General features: G+C 41.9%; 1 protein-coding gene across 22 annotated transcripts in view; it reads right to left on the bottom strand.

Annotated features, from left to right (window-relative positions):
- The window catches only part of SPATA6L (spermatogenesis associated 6 like), a 170,222-nt gene that overhangs the window by 94,048 nt on the left and 57,015 nt on the right, over window positions 1–19,159 (bottom strand). For 10 of the 22 annotated variants that reach the window (XR_008619795.2, XR_008619798.2, XR_010109175.1 and 7 more), the window contains exons 11-13: window positions 12,295–12,388; window positions 11,131–11,221; window positions 7,591–7,747 (exon numbers count right to left, since the gene is read on the bottom strand). Coding sequence is in view for 8 of the 22 variants with exons in the window: in XM_055092188.2 (XP_054948163.1) it covers window positions 11,132–11,221; window positions 12,295–12,388 (184 nt within the window). In the remaining 14 variants the exon portion in view is untranslated. Of the gene's footprint in view, window positions 1–5,150; window positions 7,748–11,118; window positions 11,222–12,294; window positions 12,389–19,159 lie in introns of those variants that run through there. The other 12 variants (XM_055092188.2, XM_034967080.3, XM_034967086.2 and 9 more) reach the window with 3 other exon arrangements.

The raw sequence follows: 19,159 nt of genomic DNA, 5'->3' as shown, positions 1-19,159 counted from the left end.
ACTATTAAGATATAATGCTTCAAAATGCCTAAAAAGTAAGAGGAAATGCATGACAGTATCCAATTGTCACCTCTTTACAAGCTGTTTATCTTTTCTAATCATGACATTTTATTTGATACAACCAAATTTGCTCCTTCAAATTGCTGTTTGTTTTCCCACTCTAGCAAAAATTAATTTTAAATATGTCTAGATTATCTCCCACCTCATCTAGCTGCCCAGCCTCACCTCCTTTATGGTATACAATATCATTGTATCCCTCCCTTATATCACCTTTAAATCTTTCACTCAAACCCCAACTCTCCCCAAAATCCCTTTCTTTTCCAAAACCAGGGATGGGGAGTTGTCAGAATAAAAACTGGAACCCTATTTCTCTTTTCCTTTTCTTGCCAAATTTTGGGGGCTGTTTTTTATTCTTTATACTGTGACTCCATTTCCTCCCCACTCACAAACACCTAATCCCCTACAGTCGGACTTCCACAACATTCCTGAAACTCCGAGGTCATCAGTGCCCTGCTCATGAAATCCAAAAGGCATTTTCTCAGTCGTCAATTTTTACTCTTCTGCAACATTTGTCACTGTTGATTAGCTTTATATTCCACTAAGTTATTTTTCCTTGGCTTCCAAGACATTACCAGGTTCTGCCCCGCCTGACCGTTGTCCACCACTCTTCCACCACCTTTGTAACCTCCTCCTCCTGCTGCTCCCTTACTGTGGGTCTCATCTCTCCCTGTGCCACACACACAGGGTCCCCTCAAATATTTGTGGAATAAATGAACAAGCTCATATCCTTCTGGTCTTCCTCTCTCCACCAGATACTCCTCCAATATTATGGATTCCACTACCATCTCTATGCAGATGATTAACAAAAATGTGTATCCACAAAATCTACAGCTGCCCTTGGTTTCTCCTGCCCTGATCTCCAAGCCAAACCTCAGATCCCCACCTCCAACTTCTACTGACCACTTTCTGTTGGCCTTTCCACCATCTTTTTAAACTGAACTTATCCAAAATCAATCTCATCAATCTTTTCTGTAGTCTCTCTTTCCCAGATTGGGAATTGTGGGTTTTTGTTTTTTGTTTTTTGTTTTTTTTGAGACGGAGTCTCGCTCTGTCACCCAGGCTGGAGTGCAGTGGCGCGAACTCAGCTCACTGCAAGCTCTGCCTCCCGGGTTCATGCCATTCTCCTGCCTCAGCCTCCAGAGTAGCTGGGACTACAGGCGCCCGCCAGCACGCCTGGCTAACTTTTTTTGTATTTTTTAGTAGAGACGGGGTTTCACCGTGTTAGCCAGGATGGTCTTGATCTCCTGAACTCATGATCTGCCTGCCTCAGCCTTCCAAAGTGCTGGGATTACAGGCGTGAGCCACCGCGCCCAGCGGGGAATTGTGTTTTTAAAAATCACCATTATTTCCCCTACAATCTAGGATCATAAACATTTCTTCTTGCTTTTGACCCCAAGAGGTTTGAGGTTGCATGGCAGGTCTATAGAGGTTGGTCCATTTATTTGAATCCCTCTGCTCTGGGATTAAGGTGGGAGCCCCTGAGTGAACAGTGATGCCTCTTTGTGAAGCGAGTGACCCAAGACTTAGCCTCTGTCCAGACATGAATCACTGGACATGGTGTACTCCTGCATTTTCTCTTCCCACATAATTCTTGAATAAACAACTTGTATTTTGATAATCCTCTAAATTCTATTTACAACCATAAGGCCTTCACGATAAGAACACGATTCAGAGGGATTAAAAAAATACTAAACAAAATCCCAGACAAGGCCTCCATTCTTCTGAACACCCACCCTGACCCCTAGTAATTCTAAGTGTTCCCTATTCTATCTCCCTGGCCAAAAAGAGACCACAAAAAGAAAAGTCCCTAAAGGATTTCATTTGAGCTCCTATTTTGTTCTCTTAGTCCTTGAGTTCATCTTGCCTCACACATCATGAAGAATATGAATCCACAAAATGAAGGACACTGTGTCCTTATTTCTGCAGGGCAATTATTCTCTCCATCAATACCTCATTCTGCTGACTAAGTAGTTCACCTTCACTTTGTAACAAGCCCAGGCCACCGGACTTAACCACTTCTTCCTTAAAAGGGCCAGGTACCTCCCCCATACACCCACAGGTTTTTAAGCACCCCTAAAATAAGTTGTCTCATGATGTCTTCCCAGCCCTGATGTCTAATCAGCCCTTCTCTTTCCTGTGACTCTCCTACTCAGTTCAGGTTCTATCGCCCTAATTTTCAGACTTCTTCAAAGGCTTTGTCAGAGTCTCCCCACCGCCAGCCTCTACCTACTCCCAAACCATCCTGCACAAGATCATCAGATTAATACTTTGCTTTCTGGCTCCAAAACTCTAATGGCTTCTTATTGTCTACAGCACAAGTTGAAAATACTCGCCTGAATATTTAGGACACTTCAGAAGACACCCCAAAGGACATTTCCTCTTCTCTATATACATATGCTTCATTATACTCTCCCCAATTGCCTCACTCTCCCAAATCTCTTCTCTACCTGGTCTGCCTATTTTTTAAATGCTGAAAATAAGTTCTGGGCCTCCAACACCAACACCCCACTGTTTCTAACCTCCTGAAACATACAGAAGCAACAGTATCTTGGTACATAATCAGATACTGCCTTATATTATTAAGTTAATCAATATGAGACGATTATAAAGTAATGAAATTGAGTTCCACAAACCTCACTGTAAATCAATACCATTATTTTAGACTACTAAACAGGAGTCAAAACTGGTGGCTTTGGGCAAGACCCAGCTTCAGACCAGCTTTATGTGGGCCACAGAGCCTTTGGCTGGTTTAGATCTGAATTTGGAGATGAACACCTTGTGGGAGGGTGGGGTGTTACATGCTCCACTTCACTCCAGCTCCCATCACTCACCATTATTTCAAACTCAACTGCTTCTGACAGTCACAAATCCTGCCTGGTCCTAAAGACATCCGAGTTTGCAACACCTTTTGGGAATCACACTTGAAATATCTCGTTTAACGTCTCATTGCCCCAGTAAGTACGGAAACTTCAAGAGGGCACGGGTTGAATTTTACACCCCTTAGTGTGACCCCTCCCTACCCCACAGGGTCCTGCGCAATACTGAGCACATAGAAGGAGTTTAACAAATACAAGTTGAGTGGGTCCATGCGAGGCTGTGGGATCAATTTTGTTAACTGCAGGGCTGGGAGGAGACCCAGTGAACAAAGGACGTCATCCTATCCCTTAAGCAACAACAAATGAGCTTTCATAATGAAGAGTTCCCACCACGAATGCAACACTTCCAGCAATAACACCTACTGCCACTGCCTACGGTCTGTTCCTGGAAGCCATCCCAATAAAACAAGTATGATGTTTATCTCAGTTCAAAATTCCAATTTCAGTGAGTGTCAGTTCCTGGAGAAAAAGGAACAGGAAAGTTTATTTGGGGGTGGTGGGGAGGAGGGGACTTCCTAAAAATGCTGTTTACAAACATAACATTTCAATGACAGGAAATACGAGCAGAAAGCCTCTCTTGTTGGCCTAAACAAGAAGTGGTTAATTGTTCCAACTTCTGTCAAGAGACCTTAGTTGCTCTGTTATTCTGAAATGTTCTGAGTTCATGTTTTTCAAACCCTTTAAGTTGAATTATCTGTGATGCCTCAGGGCCAACCAGGTGGCAGCAAAGGGGTGACAGGAAGTGGTACAGAGAACCTGAGGTTTGGAAACAAGACAGAGCAGGGTTTGCAAACTGGCTCTGATGCTTGCTTTTCTGAGCCTCAGTGTCCTTAGCAAGAAATAGGGGGAGCAATGCTTTCCTCAAAAAATTAAATGAGATGAGAATAAGAATAGCTAATGCTCACTGAGTGCTCATTTTGTGCCAGGCACTGATTTAATGTACTTTAAATGTATTATCTACCAACAATAACATTATTAGATAGCTACTATTATTACCTCCATATTATACATAAGGATATTGAGACACAAAGAGGTTAAATTATCTGTCCAAGGCACTCAGCCTGTAAATGGCAGAACTAGGATTTAAATCCAGGTACTCGGAGGGGCGCAGTGGCTCATACCTGTAAGCCTAGCATTTTGGGAGGCCGAGGCGGCAGATCACTTGAGGCCAGGAGTTCAAGACCAGCCTGGTCAATATAGGGAGACTCCTTCTCTATTTTTTATATTAAAAAAAAAGAAAACAAAATACACACACACACACACACACACACACACACACAAACACGGCGGGGCGGTGCTAATGGATCACTCTAAAAGATGCAGAATCCCAAGGAAAAATTTTGGACTAGAAACTCCTCATTTTGTTGAAGAAGCTCCATCAACTCAGCCATCAAGAAAAGGACCCATCTGCACCATGTAAAAGCTCCTGTCCTAGACATGACCCTGTTTTGACCAAATTCCCTATGTGAAATTAAGCATAGGTTCTTTCCTTTGATAAACAAAGTAACTTCATTGCCATAATTTGGTGCCCCTAGATTCAGTGTGGAGGATGGGGCTCCCAGGCCAAAGGAGCAAAGGGTTGGGGCTCTCATCACTGTTGGCAGGGTTCCCAGCACAAGGGAAGAGAGGAGAAGAGGTCTCCCCAAGACCTGCAGGTCCCCTAAGTAGTGCTAGGAGAGGTCCCCTAACCAGAGAAAGACAGCAGTCCCATCCGGTGGTACTAGTGGGTTCTCTGGTCACAGCATGGACTACAGAGCATATCCTGTTCCTCAAGCTGCCCTCCAGAGAGCCCAGCGGGCTCCTTTGATGGACCAACTCAGGGGAGTACTGGCTATACTGAGAGTAGCCTGGCATTTGGGTGCTAGGGCTGAACTCACACACATACCCATCAGTCTTCTCAAATTACACCTAAAACCAACCACCTCTTTTATGTCAAACATATCATTTGCACTCTCATTTTTTAAAAATCTCTTTTATAATTCATGGCCTACAGGCTTCAGCTAACTTTGGGTCAGTCAGGTGACCACAGAGAACTGGCCTCATTGTACAGCAGCTTTTGTTTGGAGGGCCTAGGTTCCACAAAGGAGATTTTCTTAGGAGCCTCTGCAAACCAAGACCCCATGAAACATGCCCATAAAATATGCTCCAGGCTTTGACAGATCTGCAACCATAAAAGTCAAGAAAGGAATTATAAACTGAAGCAAGACAGATGGGAATTCTTATGATGTTTAATGACACAGATCTTCCCAAAGTAATCCAAACCCCAAAACATCACAAAATTATTCATACTATTATATACTCCAAAAGCAAAATACTTCAACTGTAATCCTTGCCCCAGCATGATTCCTCAAAATTGAGATAACTCCCTGAGAAACAAAAGTAAAAATAATAATAATTTAAGGAATAGAGTTAATAGATGTGAAAGTAAAGGGAAAAAAAGCATAATTTAGTGTGAAAACCAAAAATGACTTTAAATAAGAATGGGCATTTAAGATCTTATTAAAGAGTTATACTTAAACCATTTCAAAAAACACTGAATATTGAATGTCATGGTGTATATTTTAACAATAACTGAAATGGGATACCAATTCATTAGGGCTGCTTTCCTTTAGCTGCTTACATAAGCAGCCCTCTCCTGAGACTTATAGCGTAAACTTAATGTAACACAATATTTTCTTATTTTTGATGACTACTTAGAGGTAACATCAAAACAACAAATTGACAACCATAGTTTCAGAGAGACTGAGAACATATTAGCATATGTAATTTAAGCTTGCTGTTGGCCTTGCCAAGGTGGAATGCTGGTTGTGATACAGGTTGAGTCTCCCTTATCTTCAGTGCTTGGGACTGACCAGAAGTATTTTAAACTTGGGTTTTGGTTTTTGTTTTTGTATTTTGGAGTATTTACATAAACACAATGAAGTATCTTCAGGATAGGGGATAGGACCCAAGTCTAAACACGAAATTCATTTACGTTTTATATACACTTTATACAGATAGCCTGAAGGTAATTTTATACATGATTTTAAATAATTTTGAGCATGAAACAAAGTTTCGAATGCATTTGACTGCACCCTGCCACATGCAGTCAGATGTGGAATTTTTCACTTATGGTGTTATATTGGTGCTCAAAAAGTTTTGGATTTTGGAGCATTTCAGATTTCAGATTTTTAAATTGGGAGGTTCAACTTGGATATACCTTTATTTGGCTGAAATTCTAAGAAGAGGATAAATGAATTTTGTTTTGTTGTTTTTGTTTTTGGAGTTCCTTTTCTGTTTTAATTTTTAATTTCATTTTCTTAATTTACCTAATGAACCAATCCCTATGATTACCGTGAGAAAAGAAAACTTGGCTCTCACTGAATCTTCTAAAAACTGAACAAGTTTTAGGGTATTGTCTTACTCTATTCACGCTGCTATAACAAAATGTCTTAAACTGGGTAGCTTACAAACAACAGGAATTCATTTCTCACAGTTCTGGAAGCTGGGAAGTCCAAGATCAGAATGTTGGCAGATGCAGAATCTGGTGAGGGCCTTCCTCCTGGTTCAGAGATGGCGCCTTCTCGCTGTCTCCTCGCCAGTGGAAGGGGCAAACGAGCTCCCTTGAGCCTATTTATAGGGCACTAATCCCATTTATGAGGGGTTCACCCTCACAACCTCATCACCTCCCAAAAGGCCCCATTTCCTTAGAGGTTAGGATTTCAACATACAAATGTTGAGGGGACACAAACATTCACACTATAGTAGGGCTGGTAGAGGAAAATGCTATGGTTACACTATGAAGGAGGGAAATAAGTTTCCATTTTCAGGCCCCTCTTCTCTGGGTCTATATCAACGAAGACAAATGTGCCTCTAGTCTCCCTTTATCCCAGCCCCTTCCTATTCCTGCTCCCTCACACTGTGTAAGCATTTCATAAATGCACCTTCCTAACTAACTTTAAAACCTGGCATTGGCAGTCCTATCTGTAGAACCTATTTACTTAATGTGTAGTTCTTCTGGAGAAATATTTGAGGAAGGTTTTGTTCCTCATCTAAATTTACAAAGAATTGCTGGAACAAAGGACTAGGAAACAGAAGGAGTAGTTTAAACTACACTCCAAAGGAGCTAGCCTCCTCTTACAAATTTATCACAGGAATTCAACATTTAAAACAAGATCTGAATTATCCAGATGTAATGCTCTCTTTTCCAAGGTTTTTAGTGGACTTCACGTAAATCAAGCCTAACACTAAGAAATAAACAAACAACAACAAAAACGGATCTACTGAAAAGAGAAAGTCAGGTTGATAGTATTTCCTGGAGGATTTATCAGGTTATTCCTGTGAATAGCAACTTCCTCTAGCTCATATATAATTAATTTGAGAGAGAGAGACAGAGAGAGACAGGGGGCGGGGGGGAAGCATTCAGAAGGACGAAGAGAGGAAAAAAAAGAAGTTTTCAAGAACACATTTACTGTCAGAAATGAAGAATACCTTAAAAGGCATTTTGACATTTTCATTAGAATTCTAAGTGCTTTCCAAATGGATAAGCACCTGCCACCCATCTACAGTGCTTTCTCTTCCATGTTCAAAACAAACATGCAAAAACACAAATTTTCCAGCTTGACAAGAAAATGTGAGCCCCCAAACAGCAAACACTTTAATCAACAACTCTTACCTGGGCACAAAAGACTGAGTACAGGGTTTGGTTTAAAGGGGATTAGACATCAGTGACTCAACACAGACAACAAAAAGTGTTCATTTCTTTAAGGATGCTTCAATTGTCTCAGTGAGTGAACTCTTCATGATTCTCCTTAAGCTTTCATTAATTTCCCCTGCAAAATTTGAAACATCACATTCTACATGTGGTACTGAGAAAAAGGCAAACAATCAATACAAGTAAGGAGAAAAAGATAATGTCATACTACCCCAATCTTGGCATGTAGCTATGCCTTGGGATCACTTAGTCTCTGAGCTTTTTCCCCAGATTCCCACAACAGAATAACCCAGTGAGCATCTGTGTGACCTTGGACAATTTACTAGACGTCTTTGTAAAATATCAGGATGATGACAGAGTATCTACCTCTTACTATTATAGTGAAGAGTTAGCACAGTCCTTGCTACATAGTAAATGTGCCAAAATAGGTGTTATTCAGTTGAGCTGTTAAACGTGTTCCAATTAACTATATTCTACTGAACAAATTTCCTTCCTTCCTTCCCTTCCCTTCCCTTCCTTCCTTCCTCCCTTCCTTCCTTCCCTCCCTCGCTCCCTTCTTTCTTCCTTTCTTTCCTTTCTTTTTGATGGAGTCTTGCTCTGTAATTCGGCATTGCACACTAGGGGCCGTGATGTCACGGCAATTATGCCTTCCAAGAGAACTAGGGATAATCTGAGGGGTTTCTTTATGGGAGGTTTTTTTTTTTTTTTTTTTGGTTTTTTGGATGTTTGTTTTTTGTGTGGTAAAATTCACCAATTTTAAATATACAAGGGATACTCTGTTTATACCAAAAGTACCAAGTCCCAAAAGATCCAGAAATAGATGTATTCCAACCCCTTCAACCCATTTCTTCCACCCATTCTCTCCCTCTACGTGGTCAGACAATGGGACTCATTGTTTTTGGCTCAAGAATCCCTGACCTTTTTGTGGTAAGAATCTACTTTTTCATCTCCCTGAGATCTCGAGATCGCTGGGGAGCCAGGACCTGGCAGTGAAACAGATATGGAGAAGGGGAGGGACAGGAATTGGTGCTGCCATTAGAAGAGAGTCCTCAAGAAAAGCCGGGATTGAGACACGTAGTGGGAGCCACTGGGTTGTGTGTGGGGGATGCCTCCTGTCTGGGGTCTGTCCTCCCAACCCACAGGAGTGGCTCTGGCTGTCCTGTTCTAGCTATTTGATCTTGCCTGTTTGGATCTTTCCTGGACTCACTGAGATGGATGCTCAGCATCTTTCAAATAAATGCCCCGTTTGCTTAAGACTAGCCAGAGTCACTTGGGTTTTCACAATCACTAAAGCTTCACTAAAATGACCCTCCAGGATCCCAGCCTCTCCAGGAATCCATGACTCAAGAAGCGGGGTCAGGGAGGATGGTATGGAGACTTCCAGAGAAGGTATTCTAAGTGTATGCCAAACTACTGGGTGGGAATTCCTGTGTGGGAAACCTATTTTCCAAGAAAGAATTGACGTTTTTTTTTTTTCTTTTCTTACCTTCTCTCTATCCCCCCACATCAGTGTCCACATATCAGCTGGTTCAGGGCTCTATGTAACTTGATATTACCCATGTTGAAATTCAATGTATTGGCATTTGATAATCATGTGGGCTATGTTCCGTATAACCACCTAAATAATTGCCTAGATGGCAATTATTTTGGTAACCAGAGAGTAAATGGCCCAGAATCCGTCCTTTAATCTAGCAAGCAGAACGTTCTAAGGTAGAAGCCTGCAGAATGGGCCATTACTGAGCTGTCCTGCACATTCCTCTGTGCTAAAGGTGGGGAGCCCTGGCCATTCCTAGGGCAAGCCAACTTGTTCTGTAAAGCATGCATGACCCTCAAAACAGACTTTCAGGAGCCTGACTACAGTGAAAACTTAGCAGGTCATCCCACACTCCTTTATTGTTTAGAAAGACGCATAATTATTCTGATCCTGCTGACATGAGGACTATACAGTACAAAGCTATAGGATCCTAGTGGGAGCCTTCCGAAGGCAATGCCCACGAACTCTGCTTGGGTTCCAAAGGGCCCTCCTTCACACATGGGGAGACATGGATTTCCATGTATGATTACACTCTAGCTTTGAAAATGCAATAGAATGTAGTGGTTAAGAGAATAAAGCTCCACCATTCACTAGCCATGTCACCTTGAGCAAGGGACCTAACCTATGCCTCAGTTTTCCTATCTGTAAGATGGAACTAATGATAGTACCTATCTCATTGGGTTGTCCTGAGAATTAGATATGAATTTGTTTAATACATGTGAAGTATGTGTACTAGTCTCAGCACTCAGGCCGCATGTCATAAGGAAGAGCAATTATTATTCTGGGCTTGAATGGAAAAGAAAAGAATATATGAGAAACGATGATGTCCCACAATGTGGCTAACTACTTGCCACAGATCTGAATTCTAGAGTTGCCTTGTTACATGCATTCATAATAAATGCATATTCAACATGCATTTATAAAAACTCTTTACTGCGACCAGGCGCGGTGGCTCACGCCTGTAATCCCAGCACTTTGGGAGGCCGAGGCAGGCAGATCACGAGGTCAGGAGTTTGAGACCAGGCTGACCAACATGGTGAAACCCCATCTCTACTAAAAATGCAAAAATTAGCTGGGTGTGGTTGTGCGCACCTGTAATCCCAGCTACTCAGGAGGCTGAGGCAGGAGAATCACTTGAACCTGGGTGGTGGAGGTTGCAGTGAACCAAGATTGCGCCATTGCACTCTAGCCTGGGTGACAGAGCTCCATGTCAAAACAAAAACAAAAACAAAAAAAACCCTCTTTACTGAGCAGCAACCATTGTGGAGGGTCAGGTGATACAGAGACAGCAGCAGGGTGGAGATGGGTAGGCAGGTTCTTGTTCAGTGCACACACCAAGTACATGTGTTTGAAAAGTTAAATGTGATTCCATTGTATGGCACTAAATACTGCGTATAAAGCAGTGAACAACAGAGACAGATTCTCTGATCTCATAAGGTTTCACTCCAGTAGAAGAGACAGATTTTAAACAATCAGCCCAGATAAAAATATAATAAGAAATTGTGTCATAATTTATGAAGGAAAAATGCTGTGTACTAAAAGGGTACACATCACAGAGAGAGGGAGTGTCGTGTCATAGAAAATCATAAGCCTGGAAGGACAAACAGAAGTTATCCAGGCAGAGTCAGGAAGACATATTCCAGATGGAGAAAACAACATGTGCAGAGACCCCATGGCAGGAAAAAGCTCCGTGTTCAAGAAGCTGAAAGAAGGCCGGAAAGTCTATTAGATAAAGGGTGATGTCGCGGGCAGGGGAGATGATTACAAGAGGAGGCAAGAGAGCTGGAAGGCACGTGCACTGCAGTTATCATACAGAGCAAGGGAAGAACGCGGTTCTCGGGTCTCCTCCAAGTCTCCTGTCCTCCACGCTTTCTAGTTACTTCATATTGATAGGAGGAAACTGAAATTCTTTTAGCAAACCAAGATAAGGAGAAGCACTTAGGCTGCTTACTTACATAAGACAGTACCTTAAAAATATCTCTCTTCGTGCAGTGAGTATTTCTTCAGAGGGTAGCTTGGTCTTTCAATGATATAATTTACTTCAGAGGTAGAATCTTCCTACAATAAAAACAAATCCAGCAATTATGTTACTCATAACATAATAGAGATGGATGATACCCAGATGTGTAGTTTTGCATGTAGGAGGTCTGTGCATCCCATTTATGCCGTTATATGGGGTTCACTATATATGTGTGTATATAGAATCTTTCTTTTTTTGTAGAGACGAGGTCTCATTATGTTGCCAGGCTGGTCTTGAACCTCCTGGCCTCAAGGGATTCTCCCTCCTCAGCCTCCCAAAGTACTAGGATTATAGATTTGAGCCCCAAACCAGGCCTTTGTTTACATTTTAAAGAGATTCCTTGCCTGAAAAGGTTGGGAATTAAAGCAAAGCCAATGACTTTGCAGAAAAGAATTAATTCACTACCCTCATGGTTAGGGCAAACAATATTTAGTTTTAAGTGTCATCCTGCAAATCTAGCATATGCCAGTATATAATAAGTCAAGAGGACTAATTCAACTACATGGCATCATTAAATTCAGCCACTGGGGGCACTGTTGTCCTATATTTGAATTCTTTTGAGCAGGTGAACGGCCACTTAGCTGTGTATCTGAATCAGTGACAAAGTACTGGGAATACCTACCAATGGATCAGAAGCACTCCCCATACCCCTGTAAAAGTCATACAGCCAAAACCACCTTATTAAATTCTAGAACAACTTTCTTCCATGTTGTGGCCTTACATAGCTCACACAAACAACTGTATTCTTCCCTGGACTGGGATTCATGTGTGCATGGGAAAGGAATGCTCTGTGGGCCAGTTAGCCTGTCTTCTCTCAGTCCTTTGAAAGGACCTCGGCTTGATGAGTGCTGTGCACCAAATTAGCTGCTACTCCTCCGTTGGATCCAAGCCCCACTGTCTCATCCTCAGGAAGCCAGCCCTGACTCCCAGCCATGTCAAATACCCACTACCATTCAATCTCAGGACAACAGGTAATCTCCTTGGTAAGCCTCACAATTTTCCACTTATTTCTGTGGTTATTTGATTAATGTCTGTCTCCCCGACTAGACTGTAGGTCCCTGTTCACATATTATGTAGTGAGCAAAGATCTAGTTTTATAAGAAAGTCTAACCTTGTTTTGGTGCAGCTGTGCTCTGTGGGATGTCAGAAGACTGCATACCCTCTCATGGATATTCTTCCGTGTGGACTGAGAACCAGGATGGAACCTGCTCAACAGATGGAACAGGGTGGAATATTAAGCAGCTACTAAAAAGGACACTTAAAGCACATGACGGTATGGATTGATATTTAAAACTTAATTATAATAAAAAACAGCAGCATGCAAAATGGTAAACATAGTGTGATTTCAATGTCTTTCTTAAACCTACCCATAGGAAAAGCACTGGGGAATAAAAACTGCTCAGATGTTAAGAATTTTTTGTGTTTCTATGTGTGGCTATGAGTGATTCTTTTCTTCTTTGTACTTTCCTGTGTTTTTCAGATATTTCTCTCAAGAACAAACCCTACTTTTACATTTAAAATTTTAATCTAAAAATTTTTAATATAAAATTTAAATCCGGTTTTCGGGGAGAGCCAAGATGGCCGAATAGGAACAGCTCCGGTCTACAGCTCCCAGCGTGAGCGACGCAGAAGACGGGTGATTTCTGCATTTCCATCTGAGGTACCGGGTGCATCTCACTAGGGAGCGCCAGACAGTGGGCGCAGGTCAGTGGGTGCGCGCACCGTGCGCGAGCTGAAGCAGGGCGAGGCATTGCCTCACTCCGGAAGCGCAAGGGGTCAGGGAGTTCCCTTTCCTAGTCAGAGAAAGGGGTGACGGACGCACCTGGAAAATCGGGTCACTCCCACCCGAATATTGCGCTTTTCCGACGGGCTTAAAAAACGGCGCACCACCCACCTGGCTCGGAGGGTCCTACGCCCACGGAGTCTCGCTGATTGCTAGCACAGCAGTCTGAGATCAAACTGCAAGGCGGCAGCGAGGCTGGGGGAGGGGCGCCCGCCATTGCCCAGGCTTGCTGAGGTAAACAAAGCAGCCGGGAAGCTCGAACTGGGTGAAGCCCACCACAGCTCAAGGAGGCCTGCCTGCCTCTGTAGGCTCCACCTCTGGGGGCAGGGCACAGACAAACAAAAAGACAGCAGTAACCTCTGCAGACTTAAGTGTCCCTGTCTGACAGCTTTGAAGAGAGCAGTGGTTCTCCCAGCCCGCAGCTGGAGATCTGAGAAAGGGCAGACTGCCTCCTCGAGTGGGTCCCTGACCCCTGACCCCCGAGCAGCCTAACTGGGAGGCACCCCCCAGCAGGGGCACACTGACACCTCACACGGCAGGGTATTCCAACAGACCTGCAGCTGAGGGTCCTGTCTGTTAGAAGGGAAACTAACAAACAGAAAGGACATCCACACCAAAAACCCATCTGTACATCACCATCATCAAAGACCAAAAGTAGATAAAACCACAAAGATGGGGAAAAAACAGAACAGAAAAACTGGAAACTCTAAAAAGCAGAGCGCCTCTCCTCCTCCAAAGGAACGCAGTTCCTCACCAGCAACAGAACAAAGCTGGACGGAGAATGACTTTGACGAGCTGAGAGAAGAAGGCTTCAGACGATCAAATTACTCTGAGCTACGGGAGGACATTCAAACCAAAGGCAAAGAAGTTAAAAACTTTGAAAAAAATTAAGAAGAATGTATAACTAGAATAACCAATACAGAGAAGTGCTTAAAGGAGCTGATGGAGCTGAAAACCAAGGCTCGAGAACTACGTGAAAAATGCAGAAGCCTCAGGAGCCGACGCGATCAACTGGAAGAAAGGGTATCAGCAATGGAAGATGAAATGAATGAAATGAAGCGAGAAGGGAAGTTTAGAGTAAAAAGAATAAAAATAAATGAGCAAAGCCTCCAAGAAATATGGGACTATGTAAAAAGACCAAATCTACGTCTGATTGGTGTACCTGAAAGTGATGGGGAGAATGGAACCAAGTTGGAAAACACTCTGCAGGATATTATCCAGGAGAACTTCCCCAATCTAGCAAGGCAGGCCAACGTTCAGATTCAGGAAATACAGAGAACACCACAAAGATACTCCTCGAGAAGAGCAACTCCAACACACATAATTGTCAGATTCACCAAAGGTGAAATGAAGGAAAAAATGTTAAGGGCAGCCAGAGAGAAAGGTCGGGTTACCCTCAAAGGGAAGCCCATCAGACTAACAGCGGATCTCTCAGCAGAAACCCTACAAGCCAGAAGAGAATTGGGGCCAATATTCAACATTCTTAAAGAAAAGAATTTTCAACCCAGAATTTCATATCCAGCCAAACTAAGCTTCATAAGTGAAGGAGAAATAAAATACTTTACAGACAAGCAAATGCTGAGAGATTTTGTCACCAGCAGGCCTGCCTTACAAGAGTTCCTGAAGGAAGCGCTAAACATGGAAAGGAACAACCAGTACCAGCCGCTGCAAAATCATGCCAAAATGTAAAGACCATCGAGACTAGGAAGAAACTGCATCAACTAACGAGCAAAATAACCAGCTAACATCATCATGACAGGATCAAATTCACACATAACAATATTAACTTTAAATGTAAATGGACTAAATGCTCCAATTAAAAGACACAGACTGGCAAATTGGATAAAGAGTCAAGACCCATCAGTGTGCTGTATTCAGGAAACCCATCTCACGTGCAGAGACACACATAGGCTCAAAATAAAAGGATGGAGGAAGATCTATCAAGCAAATGGAAAACAAAAAAAGGCAGGGGTTGCAATCCTAGTCTCTGATAAAACAGACTTTAAACCAATAAAGATCAAAAGAGACAAAGATGGCCATTACATAATGATAAAGGGATCAATTCAACAAGAAGAGCTAACTATCCTAAATATATATGCACCCAATACAGGAGCACCCAGATTCATAAAGCAAGTCCTGAGTGACCTACAAAGAGACTTAGACTCCCACACATTAATAATGGGAGACTTTAACACCCCACTGTCAACATTAGACAGATCAACAAGACAGAAAGTCAACAAGGATACCCAGGAATTGAACTCAGCTCTGCACCAAGCGGACCTAATAGACATCTACAGAACTCTCCACCCCAAATCAACAGAATATACATTTTTTTCAGCACCACACCACACCTATTCCAAAATTGACCACATACTGGGAAGTAAAGCTCTCCTCAGCAAATGTAAAAGAACAGAAATTATAACAAACTATCTCTCAGACCACAGTGCAATCAAACTAGAACTCAGGATTAAGAATCTCACTCAAAACCGCTCAACTACATGGAAACTGAATAACCTGCTCCTGAATGACTACTGGGTACATAACGAAATGAAGGCAGAAATAAAGATGTTCTTTGAAACCAACGAGAACAAAGACACAACATACCAGAATCTCTGGGATGCATTCAAAGCAGTGTGTAGAGGGAAATTTATAGCACTAAATGCCCCCAAGAGAAAGCAGGAAAGATTCAAAATTGACACCCTAACATCACAATTAAAAGAACTAGAAAAGCAAGAGCAAACACATTCAAAAGCTAGCAGAAGTCAAGAAATAACTAAAATCAGAGCAGAACTGAAGGAAATAGAGACACAAAAAACCCTTCAAAAAATTAATGAATCCAGGAGCTGGTTTTTTGAAAGGATCAACAAAATAGACCACTAGCAAGACTAATGAAGAAAAAAAGAGAGAAGAATCAAATAGATGCAATAAAAAATGATAAAGGGGATATCACCACCGATCCCACAGAAATACAAACTACCATCAGAGAATACTACAAACACCTCTACGCAAATAAACTAGAAAATCTAGAAGAAATGGATAAATTCCTCGACACATAAGCTCTCCCAAGACTAAACCAGGAAGAAGTTGAATCTCTGAATAGACCAATAACAGGAGCTGAAATTGTGGCAATAATCAATAGCTTACCAATCAAAAAGAGTCCAGGACCAGATGGATTCACAGCCGAATTCTACCAGAGGTACAAGGAGGAACTGGTACCATTCCTTCTGAAACTATTCCAATCAATAGAAAAAGAGGGAATCCTCCCTAACTCATTTGATGAGGCCAGCATCATTCTGATACCAAAGCCTGGCAGAGACACAACAAAAAAAGAGAATTTTAGACCAATATCCTTGATGAACATTGATGCAAAAATCCTCAATAAAATACTGGCAAAGCAAATCCAGCAGCACATCAAAAAGCTTAACCACCATGATCAAGTGGGCTTCATCCCTGGGATGCAAGGCTGGTTCAATATACGCAAATCAATAAATGTAATCCAGCATATAAACAGAGCCAAAGACAAAAACCACATGATTATCTCAATAGATGCAGAAAAGGCCTTTGACAAAATTCAACAACCCTTCATGCTAAAAACTCTCAATAAATTAGGTATTGATGGGACGTATTTCAAAATAATAAGAGCTATCTATGACAAACCCACAGCCAATATCATACTGAATGGGCAAAAACTGGAAGCATTCCCTTTGAAAACTGGCACAAGACAGGGATGCCCTCTCTCACCACTCCTATTCAACATAGTGTTGGAAGTTCTGGCCAGGGCAATTAGGCAGGAGAAGGAAATAAAGGGTATTCAATTAGGAAAAGAGGAAGTCAAATTGTCCCTGTTTGCAGACGACATGATTGTATATGTAGAAAACCCCATTGTCTCAGCCCAAAATCTCCTTAAGCTGATAAGCAACTTCAGCAAAGTGTCAGGATACAAAATCAATGTACAAAAATCACAAGCATTCTTATACACCAACAACAGACAAACAGAGAGCCAAATCATGAGTGAACTCCCATTCACAATTGCTTCAAAGAGAATAAAATACCTAGGAATCCAACTTACAAGGGATGTGAAGGACCTCTTCAAGGAGAACTACAAACCACTGCTCAATGAAATAAAAGAGGACACAAACAAATGGAAGAACATTCCATGCTCATGGGTAGGAAGAATCAATATTGTGAAAACGGCCATACTGCCCAAGGTAATTTATAGATTCAATGCCATCCCCATCAATCTACCAATGACTTTCTTCACAGAATTGGAAAAAACTACTTTAAAGTTCATATGGAACCAAAAAAGAGCCCGCATTGCCAAGTCAATCCTAAGCCAAAAGAACAAAGCTGGAGGCATCACACTACCTGACTTCAAACTATACTACAAGGCTACAGTAACCACAACAGCATGGTACTGGTACCAAAACAGAGATATAGATCAATGGAACAGAACAGAGCCCTCAGAAATAATGCCGCATATCTACAAGTATCTGATCTTTGACAAACCTGAGAAAAACAAGCAATGGGGAAAGGATTCCCTATTTAATAAATGGTGCTGGGAAAACTGGCTAGCCATATGTAGAAAGCTGAAACTGGATCCCTTCCTTACACCTTATACAAAAATCAATTCAAGATGGATTAAAGACTTTAATGTTAGACCTAAAACCATAAAAACCCTAGAAGAAAACCTAGGCAATACCATTCAGGACATAGGCATGGGCAAGGACTTCATGTCTAAAACACCAAAAGCAATGGCAACAAAAGCCAAAATTGACAAATGGGATCTAATTAAACTACAGAGCTTCTGTACAGCAAAAGAAACTACCATCAGAGTGAACAGGCAACCTACAAAATTGGAGAAAATTTTTGCAACCTACTCATCTGACAAAGGGCTAATATCCAGAATCTACAATGAACTCCAACAAATTTACAAGAAAAAAACAAACAACCCCATCAAAAAGTGGGCAAAGGACATGAACAGACACTTCTCAAAAGAAGACATTTATGCAGCCAAAAAACACATGAAAAAATGCTCATCATCACTGGCCATCAGAGAAATGCAAATCAAAACCACATTGAGATACCATGTCACACCAGTTAGAATGGCAATCATTAAAAAGTCAGGAAACAACAGGTGCTGGAGAGGATGTGGAGAAATAGGAACACTTTTACACTGTTGGTGGGACTGTAAACTAGTTCAACCATTGTGGAAGTCAGTGTGGCAATTCCTCAGGGATCTAGAACTAGAAATACCATTTGACCCAGCCATCCCATTACTGGGTATATACCCAAAGGACTATAAATCATGCTGCTATAAAGACACATGCACACGTATGTTTATTGCGGCACTATTCACAATAGCAAAGACTTGGAACCAACCCAAATGTCCAACAATGATAGACTGGATTAAGAAAATGTGGCACATATATACCATGGAATACTATGCAGCCATAAAAAATGATGAGTTCATGTCCTTTGTCGGGACATGGATGAAATTGGAAATCATCATTCTCAGTAAACTATCACAAGAACAAAAAACCAAACACCGCATATTCTCACTCATAGGAGGGAATTGAACAATGAGATCACATGGACACAGGAAGGGGAACATCACACTCTGGAGACTGTTGTGGGGTGGGGGGAGGGGGGAGGGATAGCAGTGGGAGATACACCTAATGCTAGATGACGAGTTAGTGGGTGCAGCGCACCAGCATGGCACATGTATACATATGTAACTAACCTGCACAATGTGCACATGTACCCTAAAACTTAAAGTATAATAATAAAAGAAAAAAAATTTTTAATTCAAAAAATTTTAATATAAAATTTAATCCCAGTAGTTGTTGTTTCAGGGAGAGATTATCACCCAGGCTAACATACAATTGCATGATCATAGCTCACTGCAACCTTGAACTCTTGGACTCAAGCAATCCTCCAACTTCAGCCTCCCAGGTAGAGAGGACCAACTAGGTACATGTTGCCATGCCTGGCTATTTTTTTTTTTTCTTTAAGAGATAGGGTCTTGCTACCCAGGCTGGTCTCGAACTCCTGGGCTCAAGGGATCCTTCCACCTGAATCTCCCAAAGAGCTGGGACTACAGTTATGCACCACCATGCAGAGCGAACTTTCAAATATTTTGTAGAGACAGGGTCTCCCTATGCTGTCCAGGCTGGTCTCAAACTCTTGTACTCAG

This window comes from Pan paniscus, chromosome 11 (assembly GCF_029289425.2).
Source record: "Pan paniscus chromosome 11, NHGRI_mPanPan1-v2.0_pri, whole genome shotgun sequence".
Taxonomy (NCBI): domain Eukaryota; kingdom Metazoa; phylum Chordata; class Mammalia; order Primates; family Hominidae; genus Pan; species Pan paniscus.
The sequence above is the reverse complement of the archived record's forward strand: the minus strand, read 5'-3'. Positions and strand labels throughout refer to the sequence as shown.